The sequence below is a fragment of the Megascapheus bottae genome, unplaced genomic scaffold, assembly GCF_031878675.1.
Source record: "Megascapheus bottae isolate mThoBot1 unplaced genomic scaffold, mThoBot2.hap1 HAP1_SCAFFOLD_43, whole genome shotgun sequence".
Taxonomy (NCBI): domain Eukaryota; kingdom Metazoa; phylum Chordata; class Mammalia; order Rodentia; family Geomyidae; genus Megascapheus; species Megascapheus bottae.
The window spans coordinates 235,655-255,277 of NW_028327392.1; the positions used below are offsets into that span (position 1 = coordinate 235,655).

Genomic DNA, 19,623 nt, shown 5'->3' on the forward strand with positions numbered 1-19,623 from the left:
AGAAGGAGACAGAGAGAGAGAGAGAGAGGGAGGGAGAGAGAGGGGGAGAGCCCATACATGTGGGAATGTACCTGGGTATGTGCCCATTATGTGCTTGAACTCAGGGCCAGGGCACTGTCATGAGCTTTTTGGCTCTAGTGTAGTGTTCTACCACTTAATCCACTTCTTACTTTTTTGGGGACGTGATTAACTGGACATCTGAATCACATACATTCCTGACCAGGCAGTCTTTGAACTGGGATCCTCAAATCTTAGCCTTCTGAGTAGCTAGGATTACAGGCATGAGGCATTATCTCCCAGTTGAAACATCTTTGGAAAATCTTTTCTGCATTACATTTAAATAGTACATTATATTTAATTAGTGGTTTCAATCGAACATGTCACTTTCTGAGTGCAATGCATGTTGATCCATGCCACGCCTTCAATCATTTTTCCCAATTTCTCCCAATCTTTTCCATTTCTCAAGTTACCTAGGTCCATTTTGATATAAAATTCCTCACTCTTCCTCTCTCTCTGGATCAATCTGATGTAGGGCATCTGAGCTGTTTCCTTAACATGGTTGTATAGTAATTAGTGCATCAATGAACATGGAGGTATATATATATATCTATCTTTATTGTATACTGACTTTCAGTCTTTTGGATAAATTCCCAAGAGGGTTACTGCTGCAACATAAGTAGTTCTAAATACCTATCTTACCTGAAAAATCATTTTAAAATTTAAAGAGCTTGTAACATAGTGTATTGGAAAAAATTATTTTCACTATAGACTATTAGAGGTAGAATGATGTAAATTATATGCATATTTTTCTAGCAGTACTTTTTTTTTCTGCTGGTCATGGGGTTTGAACTCTGGGCCTGGGCACTATCCCTTTGCTCTTCAGCTCAAGGCTATTGCCCTGGCCCTTGAGCCAGGGGCCACTTCCGGTTTTCCTAGTGGTTAATTGGAGATAAGAGTCTCATGGTCTTTAGTACCCTGGCTGGCTTTGAACCCAGATCGTCAGATCTCATCCTCTTGTGTAGCTAGGATTACAGGAGTGAGCCACCACTCCTGGCTTTTTTGTAGCAATTCTGAAAAATGGATACACAGGGAAGAAAGAAAATGAGTTGAGAGAAGAAGGCCAGTAGTTGTGGAGACATACAATTGGTAAATTCATAAACCAGCCAATTCAAGATTATGATGTATGTACATATGTATACATGCATTGATGAGTTCATAGAAACATACACACTCTGAAGAGAGGTTACTATTACCAATATATAATTTATTTAATAAACATACAGAATATAGTGTGTTTGTCACTGAAAGACTTCTTCAAAGAATATATCTACAGCAAAGTCTGGACGATATATGTTCCATGTCTTTTCTTTATGTGGATTGTCCAGGTCAGCTCGTGTTAAATAAAGTCTAAGGACAGGAAAAAAAGTCATTACATTTTCTTTTAGGGCTTACAGTATGTGATTGTAGTTCTTAATGTACTATGTTATTTCTCTTCTCGTTTTTTTGCCCTTATGGTTTTTCTCATGTTGTTACTGTGTGTGACTTGCTACCTGGTATATTGTATACATATTTATTTGTTTATTTGAAACAGGGAAGGGAAGGGGGAAAAAGAGAGGACTGGGAGGTGGAGGAGGAGACAAAAGCATGAGAAGGGGTACAATTATGTGAGAAGTAATGCACCTACTACCTGACGAATATAACTGTAATCCATCTTTACATTCTCCCGACATTAAAAAAAGAACAATAAAACCAAAACAGAATAGTCATCCAATAGCACACCCTTGTTTACAAAGAGACTTGCTGGCTGCAACCAGGATTTAAGTCCTACTTGTCTTCACTACTTAGCCCATTCTGCCTCTTTGGAATGACATAAAAGACCTTAATCTTCAGAAACAAATTGATCAGTCACAACATGCCTGTTAGAGAATTACTGACACCCACATTGAGCATATTATCTAAGTGTTTTGTAAAACTTTTTAAATTTCATTTGTCAGGTAGTAGGAGGTGCAGGTCTTCTCACACATTAATACACCTTCTCATGTGTTTCTCCCTGTTTCCCTCCACCCACCCCCTTCCAATCATGTTTCCCCCCTTTCCCTACTTCAAATAAACAAACAAACATATATTCTAAGTGTTTATAATTGACAAAAGTTACCAAGGGGCTGGGAGTTTGGCCTAGTGTAAGAGTGCTTGCCTAGCATGCATGAAGACCCAGGTTCAATGACTCAGTACTACATACATAGGAAAAGCTGACAGTGGTGCTGTGGATCAAGTGGTAGGACTCTAGCCTTGAGAAGGCCAAAGAACAGTGCAGAAGACATGAGTTCAAGCCCCAGGACTGTCACAATAATTACCAAGACATAATTGGGTGTATAATGAAACCTCGTAATTAAATAGTGTTCTGGGGTTTTTTTTTGTATTTGTCTTTGTTTTCGTTAATGACAGTAGTGGGGTTTCTACTCACGACCTTGAGTTCTCAATAAACTTTCTCTGCTCAAGCTGACCCTCTCTTACTTGAGCTCCAGTTGCATTTCTGATTTTTCAAGGACTCGTTGGAGATAAGTGTGACATAGACATGCCTGCCCAGGCTAGCTTCAAACTGTGTTCCTCAGATCTCAGCCTCCTGTGTAGCTAGAATGACAGGTCACTGAGCCACCAGTGCCCAGCTATATCGCCCTGAATCGGTGAAATGATGTTTTTGTCTAAGCCACAATCTCATCAGTGTAAAAAAGATTTATCAAGCAAGGAAAAAATGATACCAATTTTCCAGAAATGACTACAAAAAGGAGGATCCAATGTTCTTATAATCTCCAATGAGATGATGGTGGTGGAAAGGACAAAGCTATCCTTTAGCAAGAACCAGTTTGACAAGAAGCAACAAGTAAACACCCTGCCTTTGTCGAGGACTTTGCTCAAGAGACAGCTGGACACGTAAGAAAATTGATAGAATTTTTCCTTTAAATGTAGAGTTTACTCTTTCCAAAATCAAATTGTATGTGAGTTACAAATCTGTAGAAATGAGGCTTTCTTGCTGTTGTCTTAATAGATTTGAGGTATTATCAGGCCCAGTTCAGATTTCAAGAGAAGTCTGGCACTGGATGTAACCAATACTATCCAGCACCTCTTCTGGCTTTTTCTATGTATGTGGTACCGAGGAATCAAACCTGGGTCTTTGTGCATGTTAGACAAGCACTGTACCACTAGGACAAACTCATGGCCCAAGGTCTTCATTCTCCTCCCCGCCCCCCCGTTTCTCTCTCTCTCTCTCTCTCTCTCTCTCTCTCTCTCTCTCTCTCTCTCTCTCTCTCTCTCTCTCTCTCTCTCTCTCCCTCTTGGTGGGTCATGGGGCCTGAGTGTTGTCCCTGAGCTCTACAACCCAAGAATAACACCCTACCCTTAACTCAACCCCTATTTCCCTTTTCTAGAGGTTAATTGGAGATAAGAGTCTCAGGTCCTTTAGTGCCCAGGGTGGCTTTGAGCCTTAATCTTCAGATCAGGCTCTTGAGTAGCTAGGATAATAGGCCTGAGCCACCTCCCCCAGCTCCAAGGTCTTCATATCTATCCTCACAGTTTTATGAGGACATGGCAACAGTCATTTCTACCTTGATATGGATGATCTAGAAAGTGTTTTTCTTTTTACCACCACAGGTCAATACTCCTGAAAACTGAGTCTTTGTTGGTTCAGGAATGAGTTTCTAGATAAAGTAGTAGGTTCTTAGCAATAATACATCATTCAGTCATGAGGAAACCTTTTCAAAGGGGAGGTTAACCAAACAATGCTTTTGAAATTTCTAATACTTCTCAGGCCTTAAAACTTCTGTCCTACATGGAAATGTGCCTACAGCAGAAGAAAGCCAGCTAAAGCCTCCCTAGACGAATCCCACCAATCATGATCCAATAAAGTGACATCCACCTAGACCTTTCTATATTCCAGGAACCAGGTAGATGTACACGTCGTGAGAGAACTTGATCATTACTATGATCTGGGTAATTGCCTCTTCACTGACACATTGCCTTGTGGTAGGGGATAGGAAATGTTTGCTTAAGCAATTCTTTATTTTTTGTAGAAAATGAGCTTAGTATAGTAGGCAAAGGAATTGCCAATCTGTCTTAAAATCTGTCCTTACCTGTTCTTCTCTATGAGAGATGTATGGAACCACATGAAGAATGCACAGTCATCATAATAGTTTGGAAGCTTCTAAAAACACATGATTAAAGAAAGAGGTGATTTGTATAATAAAATGGATACCAAAAACTAATAATTGCATTGGGGTTGACGTTCCTTCCTTCTGCCTTTTTGTGTACATCAATTGCAACATCCTATCTATTACAATGTACTCAGGGGCTTGAAGAGAATACTTTTTCATTAAAAATATAAAGGATCAAAATTACTACAATGAAATAGAAAACAAGTGTTCAGTTGGATTTCATTAAAAGACATAATCAGGGTGAAAAAATGTAGCACCAAAATAGAGGGAAACATAGGCATATTTTGTATCTGGATGGGATCTTGTATTCACAATATTTTTAATTCAAAAACTAATGTCTGAAAAACAAAAGCAGATGCAACAAACACCAAGGGTTTGAGCATATACTTCAGTTAGTCAGAGAGTATACCCCAAAGGTGGCAAGCACATGCAGAGCAGAGCTGGACTTCTACTGTCTCACCCACTAGGATCACCAACAAAATTCAGCAAAACCACAGACCACTGGAGTCCTCAGACCTTGCTGACACAAATGCCAAATGGGAAAGCAATGGTAGAAAAGCGTCTGTGGGTTTCTCAATAAGTTAAACATAGAATGACCATTTGGCACCAATTCAACTTCAGGGATGTTTTTATATGATAAATATAGACAATGATCTCTCAATCTGATTAGAACACCACTAAAGAATCAACTAAAGACCTATGTTTACACACACACACACACACACACACACACACACACACACACACACACACACACCAAACATACTGTGGTGAATTCTTCATCCTTTCTGTTTGCTCTGCTTTCATTTTGACTCTGTTAGGCTGGAATACCAGAAGCAGGGCACAGCCACCCCCAACAGTTTCCAGTCTCTGCTACCTCTCAGTTCCTCAGTGGGAATGAGCTAGACACCTGTCTCATGCACCCATTTTCTAGTGATCACCTGTCTATGTGACAGCAGATACAATGCACTTGACCTAGTGACTTCATACTACCAGGGACCTCTGAAGATATGTCACAGTGACTACTTGTGTTACAGCACCTTGGGCCACAATGAAACCTCCCATGGAAAACCTGCTAAGGTCACACCTGGCCCCCAAGAGAATGTTATTTGCTTCTAAGGTTGCCTTGTGTCCCTCCACTGGTCAGGTATCAGTTTCCCCTGGATGGCTCCCCTCCATCCACTGGCCCTGCAAGATGTGCTGCCTTTCCCTTCTCTGTCATAAACTGCTTCTCTTATTCACTGTGTTGTGTTTTCATGCTTTGTTGGTGACTTATGTAATAAGCATATACAACCTGCTCTATTCAGGGTTTTCCTAGAGTGATTAATTTGGTAGAAAGTCAGACAGTAGCTATAGGTCATGTGTCAGTACAAACAAGTTTCCTGTGAAGAGGATCCATGGTCACCAGTGGGACAATTAGACATGAAGCCACTCCCCACCAGGGTAAACAATCATCCTGTGAAAGACACACTGTACAGCATCCACAGCCATTTCACCTGGAGCTCCATCACAACAAAGCTGGAATGTATGGTCCTGTCCAGAGACAGAGTCCTTGAGAGTCAGCCCAAAGACATAGAACTCACATCTATTTCCATAACTGACAGCTAGTTTGAATAATTAGGCATCAATATTGGTGATGGCTAGCTACACAAGAAGCTGAGATCTGGAGGATCAAAGTCAGCCATGGCAAAAAGTAAAATATTGTTTCCACGTTAACCAGCAAACAAACAGGCCTGGAGGCATGACTCGAGTGATAGATGTTTAGCCAAGCAAGCAAACCAAGCAAAAATCCAAACCAAAGTATGGCCAAAAACAAAACAAACCAGTAATCAATAATTTCCTCATTTTTCACAAGCATGCCATCCCATCTTAACCCTTAATAATCACAAAACTAGCTCTCATCAAGACCCCCTGCACCAGGGAAAAAAACCACAGTGTTTGTTTAGAGACACTAGCTAAGCAAGAATTCACAGTGGTTCTGTTATCCAAGGGGAAACATTGAAATGGAGAGACTTCCCAGGTGGTCACTTGCTTCAACATTCACATTCACATCTCAGTACCTAAGACTGCTCAGCAGTGAGCAAGCAGGTAATGAAGGAGGGCATACAGAACACATGGAAGTTCTTACTGAGAGTAGGAATAGATGATTTCATAGAAAATCATTATAGTCATATATGACACTCAGACATGACATGTACGGCTGATCCATTAAAATTACACAGTCATACTAATGATAGCAAGTCAACAGATAATTATGGACAGGAAAGTAAAATCTCCCTCACATTTGGTAGACACACTGATCATGACGTGTTTAAAAGATAGACAACATAACTGTAATTACTCTTATGGAAAGTCAACAATGTCGGTTTCTTTTTAGCATCTTTGCTTTCATACTTTTCTCATTTGATAAGTAACAGATATCAATTGCTTACAATTCAGAAGAAAGTGATCAGAAATATTTTAAATATATACAAGAAATTCTGATGACTTTGTTTTGTGTTTTCCTCCCCTTCCCGAGACATGCATTTTTATCTGTCCTTTATATTTTAGGGAACTGCAGCAAAGGAAATTGCAAACCCAGACCAAACAAAAGAGCATACAATCATGCAGGATACTTGAGGACTCACCGAAGAAGAAAATTTTACTTTTATATCATCACATAAGTCCGGACAGTTGGGCACCAAAAAGATTGCTCTATTTGTATCAATATCATGGACAACCTGTCAATGAACACATGGAATTAGGAACTCAAAGTGTTGCCAGCGATTAGTATTCTTTTTCACTCATGAAATCATCCTTAATTCATTATATACTCATAATTTCATAGCTCAGTAATTTCATATAGAAAATAGCAGTAATTTTTTTCTGAAGTGGTAAAGGTACTGGGCTCCAAATGTTTGATAGCTATCTTAAGACTACACTTGAGAAGCAAAGTATTCATTTTTGACAAGTGTCTTTTTGTTTATTGTAATGTATAGAGGGATTACAGTTATATTCACCAGATAGTAGGTGTCTTACTTCTCACACATTGATACCACCTCTCATGGTTTTGTCCCCATTTTCCTCCCCCAACACCTCTCCCAATCATATTGTTTCCCCACTTCTCTTTCCTATTTTAAATAATCAAATAAACATACATACAATATACCAGGTCACAAAGTCAGATACAGTAACAATATGAGATTAACCAGAAGGAAACTAAACAGAAGAGGAATAACGGAGTGCATTAAGAGCCACAATCACACAAGATAAAGCTCTTGTTTCAATATCCTAGAGATCCTTTCATTTAGTCTCATCCTATATGACCAGGAGTTTCTAATGTAATACACATGACTGTTCTATGTGAATCATCCGATTTTTATATTCTTTTAAGGATGCGCTTTTAACTTCAGTCTGAAACAGTATATTGATGTTCAAGAAGCAATGAATAATTGACCCCACTTTCATGACAAATATTATGTTGCTGATGAGGTCAATGAGCCATTCCAGTGAATGGAATGACCACAAACAGGTCAAGTTTGGGGATTAACAACTATGAAATCATCCCATGTATTACTCTGATATTCATATACCATCATAGAATAAGAAGAAAGCTATGCTAGGCTTCAAGAAACATACCCACAGAAGACTCTCACATGATTTTCAAGTTTTCAGGAAGTTTTCTACATACAGAACAATATGAAAATAATATATTGTTTTCAAGCTTTATAAGGAAGTGTGCAAGTGTGTCCTATGGGAGGGCAGTATACAGCAGAAAGTTTGAATAACAAAGCATATTCTAGAAAGTAGACTTTCAGTTGGTCATTGGAGGATTTTAATAAAGGAGGAATAATATAGGCCTGAGAAGAGAAACCAGCAAAAATATCACTGAAACTGAGAATTTTATTCCATGTGCCAAACAGATGAGTCAGTCTTCTCTAATGGGAATTTGTAGGTCCACATATTGATGGAAATAGCTTGGCTACACTAGGGTTTTCATGGATTCAGAGCTTAAAATCCAGGAAAATAAGAATAAATGTGGGCTAAGAATTGATGGGATCAGTGTCCTATGTGACAAAGTGGTTTGAAAATGGTCACTTTTTACACTGATTTGATAACTCATAGATTAGAGATTAAATTCAAATATATTACCTAAACCTCACAACACACTACACTTGTGTGCATGTACAGAAGTTACAACAGGAACCTGGGAATCATTCTGAAAGCTTCCTTTGGGATTAAAAAGGAAATTAGCCAATTCCTCCTAGAAAAGGTGCACAGTCTTGAGAATTTCTTGAACATTTCAGAAATGGCTGTGGGTAAAGAGGCATCTCCTCAGTCCATATGCTGTCTCTACTGCTCTCAAGGTGACATCCAACAAAACGTCTCAATGACAGTCACTGAGCCCATTGCTGAGTGGACAGATTCTGCATCACTCTTTGAACCTATGACTTTCCACTTCCACAAGTGACAAGGTGACCTTCAAGAACACTGCATTTGAGAATCAGAGCTTTGTAATAAATGATCAAAATGATCAAAAGGAAGATCATATGGCAAATACTGACATGATGTATGCATTTAAATCCTCGAGTAATACCTGGGGACATTCTTAGCATTTGTGGGCACAAGTGAATTCGAAGCAGCACTAAACTGAAGCCCAGTTTGACAATATCTTTCAGAAACTGTTTGGAACAAGGCTCTGCTTTGCATCTGAACTAAGCAATGCCAACTGGAATGGTGACAGAGGGCAAGAGCTGTCTCTTTTTGGTGAGTGTTACTTTGGGGAAGACCATCATGCCACTTGACTGGGAGCTTTGACACAAACATGAGAATTCTCATTTATGAGCTTTGGCTCACCGTGCAGGTTTGGCGAGTACAAGTAAATACAGTCTTGTGCTGCATTATTATTTCAATTTTCAGGTCTGCTCCATTACCTTCTCCTACTCCTGCATAAAAGTGAAAAAGAAAACGTATATGTTTGTTAGAGTACAGAGCAAAATGTCTTGCCAGTTAACTCAATGGAGAATAAAGAGAGAAAATATGGGCCAGCTAAGGTTGTGGGTTTAGTTAATTATTTGATCTTGCATAGAATTTGTCCTTTACAAATGGTTTCTGCCTCTTAAAGCAGTTCACAATATTGCAAAGAAAGACAAAAATCATTATATCTTAATCTTCTACAAGATAAATTCTTACTACATCACCATTCCAGGAAAAAAAAACATTGGGAGCTTCCAGAATTTCTTGCTTATGAAATGCTACCTTTAGAGTTCTATAATAATAATCTAAATTTAATTTTCTCTAAGTCAAATTTATAAATCAATATCAAGGATAATATTGGTCAGGTATACCCAAACATTAGAGAGAAATAGTCCTATGCCATTTTAACTTATACTTTTAGTATCTTAGGTGGTTACACAAGCGGGTTTACATTAACCAATCAGTTTATAAGTACAATATATCTTGATGGATATATCAACCCCTATCCTATCTTCTCCATTTCCCTAGGTTCATAGGATATATGTTGTTAAATATTATGGCTGCATTCCCCTATTCTCTCCACATTAATCTAAATTCCTCCTCTATATAGACATAAAAACCTATGACTTTATAGACATAATGTTTTATTTCATAAATTAATGTGTTTCCATGACATACAAACCTTAGCTTCATTGTGATTAAGTTCTAAATACTAAGTCCCAGTGATTGTAAATAGAGATTGCCTCCTTGAACACTTGTATGTTAAACTTGTCATTTAAAAGATGATGTAAAAATCAACGTTAATAAATTCTTTTTTTTAAAAAAAGAAAAGGTTAAAAAAAAACTAATGGGTTGTCAGCCTGACAAAATGAGTGTGCTCAGGAAAACAACCAGGGAGTCATTGGGAGAATTCACCAAAGTCAGGCCTTAGGTTTAGCTTCTTTAACCAGTTTGTGCAGAAATTTGCAGGCAACCCAGCAGGAGGTGTGACATTCCATTGGAGTTACTGAGAGATGAAACTGCTGCCACATATTCTGTTCTGCCTGATTCTACAACCACCCCACAGCCGTTTCCTGAGAGGACTGGAACCAAAAACTCTTGGTGATGGGACATTCTGTGCTAAACTCAAAGTCCCCTAGTTGGTTCCAGCCATTGTGGTGACTCTGGATGGGTGAATTTTCCATCCAGTGCTGAACAGCCTAGATGAGGGAGATGCTAAATGGGTATGAGGACTATGGGCCCCCCAGAGGAACCATAATCCCCACCCGAGGGATATGCATCTACCCTTGACCGGTGTAGAGCATTTGCATGAGGTGCAGCTAAGACTGCGAGGAGACGGCCTAAACAGCCCTCAGTCTCGGGGTCTCCTGAGGGACACACCCAATAGCATGGAGGTTGGCATCTATGAAAACCATTCCCCCGCAAAAAGATGCTTGGCCTCAGCAGAAAGACAGATACATGAGCCAGTGGGTCTTGCTTCTTCCTCAACATGGCCTCCATTCTAGGAATCAGGGCCTCTGTCCCCCCTCTCAGGTTAATGCCTACCATAATTCAGATATTGCCTAAATCCTTGCCCCTCACTTATTTCAAGATGACGGGAGGAGATCGGGGACATTCTCCCCCTCCCTGAATTCTTACTGTAAGAATGTGCTTGCATCTTGTAAGTAGGTCACTAAGCAACACATGCCTGCTTGCGTTGATATGCAAACATCCTACTACCTGGCCTCTACCCCAAGCAAACATCCTACTACCGGACCCCCTCCCCCGAGCAGTTCCTATACCCCAATCCCTCTCCTGAAGAGGCATATAAACCCTTGTGTGAAAAATAAAATTGGCAGCTTGATCAGGATGCTTGTCTTGCTGCCTTCTTCATGTCTCCTGTCCCTTTCATTCCTCCCTCTACGTTCTTGGCCCTAGTTGATGTCCCGCTGGATGGGACACTCTTTCACTTTGGAATATTTATAATTAATTGGGGATAAGTGTTTTCTATCTGGGTTGGCTTCAAACCACAATCCTCAGTTCTCAGCCTCCTAAGTAGCTAGGATAACCAACGTGAACCCAGGGTGTGTGACCTTTTCCTCAGTTCAAATGGCCCCTCTTCCTTTAGCCTTTCCTCCAAGATCTGGTTTCAGAGTCCACAATGAAGTTTTTCCTTTCAACCTTGCCTATTTCACATTAACATGAAGCATGTCTGATTGGGTTTTCATCTTGCCTTGTTTTGGTGTCTCTTAATTTCATGGATCAAACACTATCATCAGAAAGATTTCTGATGGAAACATGGCTTTTGCTGCACTCTCCTCTCCCTTGTTCCAGTTGTCCAACTGCTTTCTACTGATATCCTCTAGCAATAAGCCACTGAAATTCACAAGTACAATGTGCTAAGCCTTTATTTTCCTCACATTTAAACAATTTACATCACACAAAGGAATTTCATCCTTGAAAAATACAGACAAAGCTGGGCTCAGTGGCTTCCATAGTAACCATAGCTCCTTAGTGTCTGAAATCTGAGGATCAAGGTTCAAAGCCAGCCTGGGCACAAAAGGACCTGAGACTCTTATCTCCATCTAACCTCCAGAAAACAGTAAGTGGGGCTTGGCTCAAGGGTACTGCAGAGCTTAGGGACAACACCCAGGAACAGGGCTTGGGTCGTAGCCTTGAGCTGAAGAGTTCAGGTACAACTCACAGGTTGGGCTGGAAACCCATGATCCCCCCATGCACCCACCGACAAAATGCAGACAAAATGAAGTGAAAATTCTCTGTCTCACCTTCTTCTACGTGTTTAGGTTTCTAGCTCTAAATAAATAACCTCTTTCACTATTTTCTAGGCCAGCCTGGGTAAAGAGAGACTTCATCTAGGAAAAGAGTAGAGCGGCCCAAGCCTGTAGTCCCACTTGTGGGAAGACTGAGATGGAGAACCCAGGGGAAAACTTTGGAGAACTGGGTGGTCTGTGCCAGTCTTTCCAGCAATATTGGGAAGTCTAATCTAGACAGTCTGATTTCTTGGAAACAGCACCAACTTGGCAGTTGCTAGAGGAGTCTAGTAGAAGAACAAGTTCTCCAAACCTGTTCTATGTCCATGGAGATTCAGGTGTGAGTGTCAAACAAGGGCAGTCAGGGGAATCCAAGTGCTGCCCTCTAGGAACCTTGTCTGTACTACCTAAACCTGGCCTGCAACAGAGTCTAACTTTTGTATTTGCAACTAGCAGAGTTTGAAGTCTGGGTCTTGAACCTGCTCAGCTTGTCTAGCTGACACTCTATCACTTGAGGCATGCCCCCATTTTGCTTTTTTTGGTTGCAATTGGAGACTCAGAGTGGCTTGGGATGGCTTCAAACTGTGGTCCTCCACATGTCAGCCTTCTCAGTAAGGAGGCTTTTAGGTAAAGAGCCTTGAGAACCCCTGCATTGTAGTTGATTTTTTTTTAAATCTAAGCACTTATTTGTCTTTTCTGCTCACAACCCCAGCTGAATGCTAGCATATGACCTGGCCAAAGGTGGCAACAAATAAAATAAGGCATCCTGATGGAGAAGATAGTGAGGAGATGCTTAGAGGAGGAGGAAAGAGAGAAAAGACTATAGTTCTGAGAAGAAAGGGCCGCTGGAAGGACTGGCCAAGAAAATGAGGCAGGGCCAGCAATGCTGAGATGAACCATGAAGGAGAAATGAGTCTGAGAAAGAAGGATTCTACTGGGTTCTTTAATCTTCTCTTCTATGAAAAAAATCTATCCTAGGTTGAGACAAGAACATCGAGAACAGAACGCAAGGGGTAGAACCTCCCCTCAAGTGGAAATGGGCAAGGGAATAAGAGAGGCATCTAAGGAGAGCTCAAGAGGGAGAAGGTCACATGCATTGACACTTAGCTGTGATGTAGGATCATTTGCATAACATAAGCAAAACCCTCCCAAATAGTGGATCGCACATCCTCTTGTCTTCTCCTTCCTTTCTAAAGCACTTACCTTGGATGGAGTAAATCACAAATTTCACAATTTTAAGAGGTTTTTTCACTGGCATTTCCCAGTTCAACACATTCTTCAAGATGTCAAAGTAGTGGACATAGCGACTCTGTAAAGCAACAAAAGCCTCCACTTTAGTGGGAATGCCAGATGTAAAGTCAGTATCCTAATCTCCTTCTCTTTTTCAGCTTGTGAACAGCAGTAAGAAAGGAAGACAACATTTAGGGCTGGGAGTTTGGCCTAGTGGTTAAAGTGCTTGCCTAGCATGCATGAAGACCCGGGTTCGATTCCTCGGTACCACATACATAGAAAAAAGCCGGAAGTGGTGCTGAGGCTCAAGTGGTAGAGCTCTAACCTTGAGAAAGTCCAAGGACAGTGCTCAGGCCCTGAGCTCAAGCCCATGACTGGCAAAAAAAAAAGAAAGGAAGACAACATTTAGAATGAGCCCTTACATTATCAACATTCTTATGTATTTTCCTCATTGTGGAAAAAGAGCCCAGCTGAGACTTGCAGACAGTAACATGGAAAGAAGAAGCCCTTGCTTCTAGGCTTGCTTATGACCATGAGAACAGTGAAGGTGCTGAAACAGCGATGACAAAATCTGTTGTCATGCACTAGAGAAAGGACTATGGTTTGGGAGATAGTTCCTCATCAGGAGGAATGACATCTCCACTTAGCTGCACTAGATGATTCTGTACCCTTAGTTAGGGGTCCTCTACAGAGAAGAAATTCTTTATCTACCTTTTTCTTCAATATGTTTTTTTTTGGTAAGGGAACCTTTCAATACTCTGGCTCCTAGCAAGTTGCTCAAACAGGATTTCTTAGAATTCTCTTTGAGAAACTCCAGATGTCTGATGATGAACCAACTGAGAAGAGTTCATAAAGTGAACTGCCACATTTCCAATTAGCAAAAGCACTTGTACTGCATGCGAGTGGCTGATGTCTGTAATCCAGGCTACTCAGGAGGCAGAAGCTGAGAGGACTGAAGAATAATGCCAGCCAGGGCTGAAAACTTTGAGATAATCCATCTCTATATACTTAGCCAGAAGTTGAGCTAGAGATCTAGCTCACCTGGTAAAGTGCCACTTGTGAAGAGTTCAAGCCTACTGAGCAGCAGGCCACTGAGTTTAAGCCCCAGGATGGGCAAACAATGAAAGGGCAATAGTGAGAAAGATGCCTGAAAATGCAATAGGGCAATGCAAGATGCAATAGGGCAGTGCTGTACCACTTCGCATCTCCAACTCAGGCTGTTTTGGTTCTTCATTAGAACTAAGAATGAAAGGATTTCCTGCCAGGGCTGGCTTTGAAACACCATTCTCAAATCTCAGCCTGTATCTAGAAATACAGACAGGTGCCAGTCATCAGTGTCGGGTAGATGCTTTGCAGTTGTTGGATTTTTTTTTAAGAGTGCATATGTTGGGTGTCATGCCAAACTTCTTGTGAGGTAAAAGGACCTGATGAATAGAATTTCCTTCAAAGTAATCCTGGTTGAGGAAAGAAGAGTAGGAAGGGTGACCCAGGGTTTGAGAAGAGTGGGGAAGGAATAAACAAAGCATGACTGTAGGTTGGGATGATGATTGTAGAATGCACTGTATGGTTCCATCTTTGTGTGTTAGAATTTGGATATGAAATGTGCACTTAAAAGGCTCATAGATGGAAGGCTTGATCCCCAGTATACCAGCAGCATTCAGAGGTGGGTATGGGGAAGTAATTATATTATGAGGCTTTTGACTTTATCCACAGATTCATTCGGTGAGGGCTTCCTAAATTTAAAGCATTAGTAGGAGGTGGGGAAAATGTTAGGAGTTGGGGCCTCATGAAACCAAAGAAGTCACTGGAAGGATGGATCATGTCGCAAACCCTTCCTTCTCCTCAGCTTCCTGGGAACCTTGAGGTGAGCAATCCTTCTCCACAATACCCGCCTCCTTGACATGATTGTTCAGTGTCAGTGTAGGCCCAAAGCAATGGGATCAAGTGGCCTTAAAGTAAATCCTGAAACTGTGAGCCCAAATGAATCTTTCCCCACTTTAAGTTCTTTGGTCAGTTATGTTTTTTTATAGTGACCAACACTCCAATCCAATATAATTGGGATTTTTCATATTTTCATAATAAAGTATTATCAGAGGAAAATAGGACAACAGTGGATAGTTTAAACAATGTTAAGAATATGGAATGAAAGAATATGATAATGTCTGCTGGAACAAGATTTGTAAAATACTTATTTTCCCAGTTCATTCTGTTTTCTTCTTTCATATTCCCATTATCTCTGTGTGTCTTTATCTCTCATTCTTGGTCTGAGGATCTCTCATTCTTTCTCTTCTCTGCACTCTTCTTTCCCCTACACTGGGGTCATCACAAAACCATCCTGGCAGTGTTCTAAAGACCTTGAATTGCTCATTGCCTTAGCAAAAACTGGTGAAGGATCCAATCTCTCTTTCTAGGGAAACCAATGGCTAGTAGATCCTCTACTAGCCAGAGATCATCTTCAGGCATCAGAAAACCTCAGATATTTGACCTTCCTTTTTGGGAGGGGACTCAATTCCAGAAGCTGTAGGGAAACCTTGAAACTGACTGCTCACATTCCTGTCAGTTCTGCGCTCCCCGAAGTATTCAAGGCTGTCCTACAGAAAAGGGGTTAATACAATCACAGTGCTTATCTGTCCTCTTTGGACAGAGCTACTTATGAACTTTCTTAGTTCCTAGCTTTTTAAGTGGCTAAGATTACAGGCACAAGTCTACAATGCCCACCTTTCCTTTGATTCTTTTAAAAATTACTTTATTATTTTTTGAGAGGTCTTTCTAGCTCCATTGCCAAATTACTAATTAGCTCATTAGTTTTGGGGAGATGTTAATTTTTGAGCTTCTTGTATATTTTGGATATTAGGACTTTGTCAGATATATTGCTGGTAAAGATCTACCAGTCTGTTGGCTGTCTTTTTAATTTAGCACCTATGTTCTTTGCTGTGCAGAAAATTTTTATTTTGATATAATCACATTTGTCAAGTCTCTCCTACTTTCTGTGGCCTTGCCACTATTTCCAAAAAGTTCCTGCCTATGCCTATCAGTTCTAATATTTCTCCTACTCCAACTTGCAATAGTTTCAATGTTTCAGGCCTGACTTTGAGGTCTTTAAATTCATTTGAGTTGATATTGGTGCATGGTGATAAACAAGGATCCAATTTTAATTTTCTACATATGGAAGTCCTAATACCAATTATTGAAAAGACTATATTTTTCCATCACACATTTTTATTGTGCCTAATTTCTTTATATATATATATATATATATATATATATATATATATATTAAGATGCTGGAGGGGATGTGGCCAGGAGGGATCATTATTACACAGTTGGTGGGAGTGCAAACTCATTCAAGAATTATGGCAGCTCCTCAAAAGACGAAACATAGAGTTCCCCTATGACCCAGCAATTCCACTACTTGGCATTTACCCAACCGTCCAGAAACAAGGACATACTAAAGCTACTAGCACAACGATATTCACTGCAGCACTATTTACCATAGCAAAGATATGGAACCAACTCTGATACCCTTCGATTGATGAGTGGATCAACAAGATGTGGTATTTTTACACAATAGAATTCTATGCTGCTGTCAGAAAGAATGACATAACTCCATTTGGAAGGAAATGGAAAGACTTAGAAAAAATCATATTAAGTGAAGTAAGTCAGACTCAAAGGAACATATACTCAATGGTTTCACCTATTTGTCATAATCAGTAGAAACCTTGGGCTCTCCTAGCAGCGATTTACAATAGAGCAAAACCTAGATACATAAGGACATACAGTATGTCGCTAAATGAAAGGACCTATAGGAAATAGAAACAAAAGCCATAAAATGAGTGATTGTTGTACTATGTTATCTCCCATTTCTTTTGCTGTCCCTTGGTTATCTCATATTTTTATAGTATTTCACTTTGTTATCTGATATATTGTATATATGCCTATTTGGTTATTTGAAATTGGATAGGAAAGGGGCAAAAACAAGATGAGGGTGGGAGTGGGGGGAGGGAAATGGGGACCAAGACTTGAGAAAGGGTATCAATGTATGTGAAGTAATGCACCTTCTATCTGGCGAAAGTAATGTAACCCTCCTATTAAGTACAATAAAAAGTATTTTTAAAACTCATTATAAAGGTGTTGTACAGAGAGGCTACAATTACATAAGTCAGTTAATGAGGATATAGCTTTTTAGAAAACGTTGATTCTTATTTCTTAAATACGGAATTACAAAGTCATGTGTATATCCTACAACATTAAAGAAATGGTAGGAAGGAAGTAGTGGGTGGAGTTGGAGGGAGGAGAATGATGAACGAGTGACCTTACTCACAATGCACTGAATTCTCAAACTGCTTTTTTGAATGGCAACTACTTATAGATGGTAAAAAAATATACCTTAAAATGCTGTTCTTCTTAGTAATTCTGAATTTGGACATTCCCTCGCATTTGTGTCTCACTGCTCTCACTATAGGCTTGGCCCAGAACAAGAATACAAGGGTACAAGTCCAGTAAATAACTGCATATTAAACAAGACTGCATTAATCCAGGCTTTCACTTTCACTTAATCACCATGAGCTAAGCATTTCCTTAATATTGTACCATGAATGCTTCAGAACTAGCAAATTCAATACATATAAAAGACTAAGTATCAAAACCTTTTTCCTACCTTTGCGGTTAAAAACGTGCCAGTGGCAAGAAGTAGAATAGATATCATTGTGCCTGTTCGTCCTAGAAAAGAGCAGAAATGAGTTCAAGAAACCTTTGTTCCAGTGTAAAAATACACTCACAAATACTCATTTGGTATTGGTACTGTTTCTTCTGAAGTGTTGCTGTCTCAAAATTTCCAACTGAGAAATATTAAGACTTTATTTTTCATTAATGTAATGAAAAGAACGCTGGTCCTCATGTATAATTCCAGATTCCCAGGTGGGAAGATCAGGATGGTTGTGATTCCAACCAGCTTAGGCAAAATAAACAGGACCTCATTCTCAACCAGCAAGATGGGCCGGGTGCTTCACATCTACAGCCCTCATTGGGTGGGAGACATAGAAATGGGTTTCAGACTGATGCCAGCTCAGGAAAATGTAGGAGGTACTTTCTCTAAAAAAAGCATTGAAGCAAAACAGAGCTGGGCATATACCTGAAGTGGGAGAATGCTGGCCAAGCACGTGCCAGGTGCTGAGTGCAAATGCAAGCAGGAACCCACATTACCAACTAGAATTGTAGTCCCTATGTAATTGCATTATTTGAATTGTATTGTGAACATTTGCAAACATAAGAATGTAGAGAGACAAGCATAATGAATACGCATATTCCTATTCCTCAGATTATATAATTCTAAATATTTTGCTGTAGTGTTCTTGCTTACTTTCTACCTCAGCTTACATGCCTGCTTTTCTCTCTTCTCCCTCTCTCTTTGCCTCTGCCTGTGTGTGTGTGTGTGTGTGTGTGTGTGATAGTGTTTTGTAGCAAATACTTTGACAATTATAGCAAATCCTTGACTTCTTCCTGCTTCAAATCACTCATCCTCTAAGTCTCTTCTGTTACCTTCTACTTTTATCTTAGTTTTGTCCTACAAAATTTAAGTTTGAAAATATGTTCTTTTCTCTTTCTATATTCATCCTTATAATCTAATTTTTAACATACCCATTCACCTGAAAAGTACACATTTTTCATCTAGTCTTTAAACATTTTTTTCCACTGGAGGAAGAACAGATTTATTATCTTCATGTACAGAGAAATCAACATTGCACATCTAACCCAGCTTAGTAGCCAGTTCCTTAGCCTTTGCCTTTTCCAGCTTGCCAATTTGAGTCACATATTTTGGACTGAGGACGTGCCTTCCCAGTGAGGATGGATCTCATCGTGAGCTTCAACTCATGAACTCCTTTGGCTTCTTTTGAACAAGAGAAGGTACTCTACCAATTCAGTCATATTATCTCTACTTCTAGCCTTTTGTTTGTTAAACAGAGACAACCATCTTAGGGATTTTTTTTTTGCCTGGGTTGCCACAAATCTCACATTCCTGAGTAGCATGGGTTACCAGTGCCTGGTTGAAACTTTCACAAGGGCAAAAACAAAGTATCTTAAATGCCAAGTGAGAAGTCATTCATGTTGAGGTCTGGTTCTCAGAAGATATGCAAATGGCTAATTGATACCTAAAGAAATGTTCAACTTCTTTAACCATAAAGAAAATACAAATAGAATCTGTGCTGATTTCATCACACCAAGGCAGAATGGAAGTCATAAAATAAAACAATAGCAAAGGCTGGCAAGTATGGAGCAGAAAGGTGAGAATGAACTATATTAGTATACTGTTGGTTGGTTTGAAATTAGTCTATCCACTAGAGAAATCAGTATGGAGGGTCTTCTTCAAAACACTAATCATAGACTTACTTTGTAAGTTTTATAGGTCTTATAAGTTACAAGGTAACTTCTCATTTTATAGAATATCTTGTTTGTGACTTTGGATGTGGTGAGCTCTGTGT

The 19,623-nt window shown here is 39.8% G+C and overlaps 1 protein-coding gene across 4 annotated transcripts in view; it reads right to left on the reverse strand.

Moving 5' to 3' along the window:
* Positions 1-1,230: 1,230 nt before the first annotated feature.
* LOC150039928 (phosphatidylinositol 3,4,5-trisphosphate 3-phosphatase TPTE2-like) overlaps positions 1,231-19,623 on the reverse strand; it is a 49,036-nt gene continuing 30,643 nt past the window's right edge. For all 4 annotated transcript variants that reach the window (XM_090327496.1, XM_090327497.1, XM_090327499.1 and 1 more), the window contains 6 exons: positions 17,802-17,863; positions 13,118-13,223; positions 9,045-9,133; positions 6,836-6,928; positions 4,128-4,198; positions 1,231-1,407 (listed from right to left, as the gene is read on the reverse strand). In XM_090327496.1, coding sequence (XP_090183622.1) covers positions 1,299-1,407; positions 4,128-4,198; positions 6,836-6,928; positions 9,045-9,133; positions 13,118-13,223; positions 17,802-17,863 — 530 coding nt within the window. In that variant the 3' untranslated portion in view covers positions 1,231-1,298. The remainder of the gene's footprint in view (positions 1,408-4,127; positions 4,199-6,835; positions 6,929-9,044; positions 9,134-13,117; positions 13,224-17,801; positions 17,864-19,623) is intronic.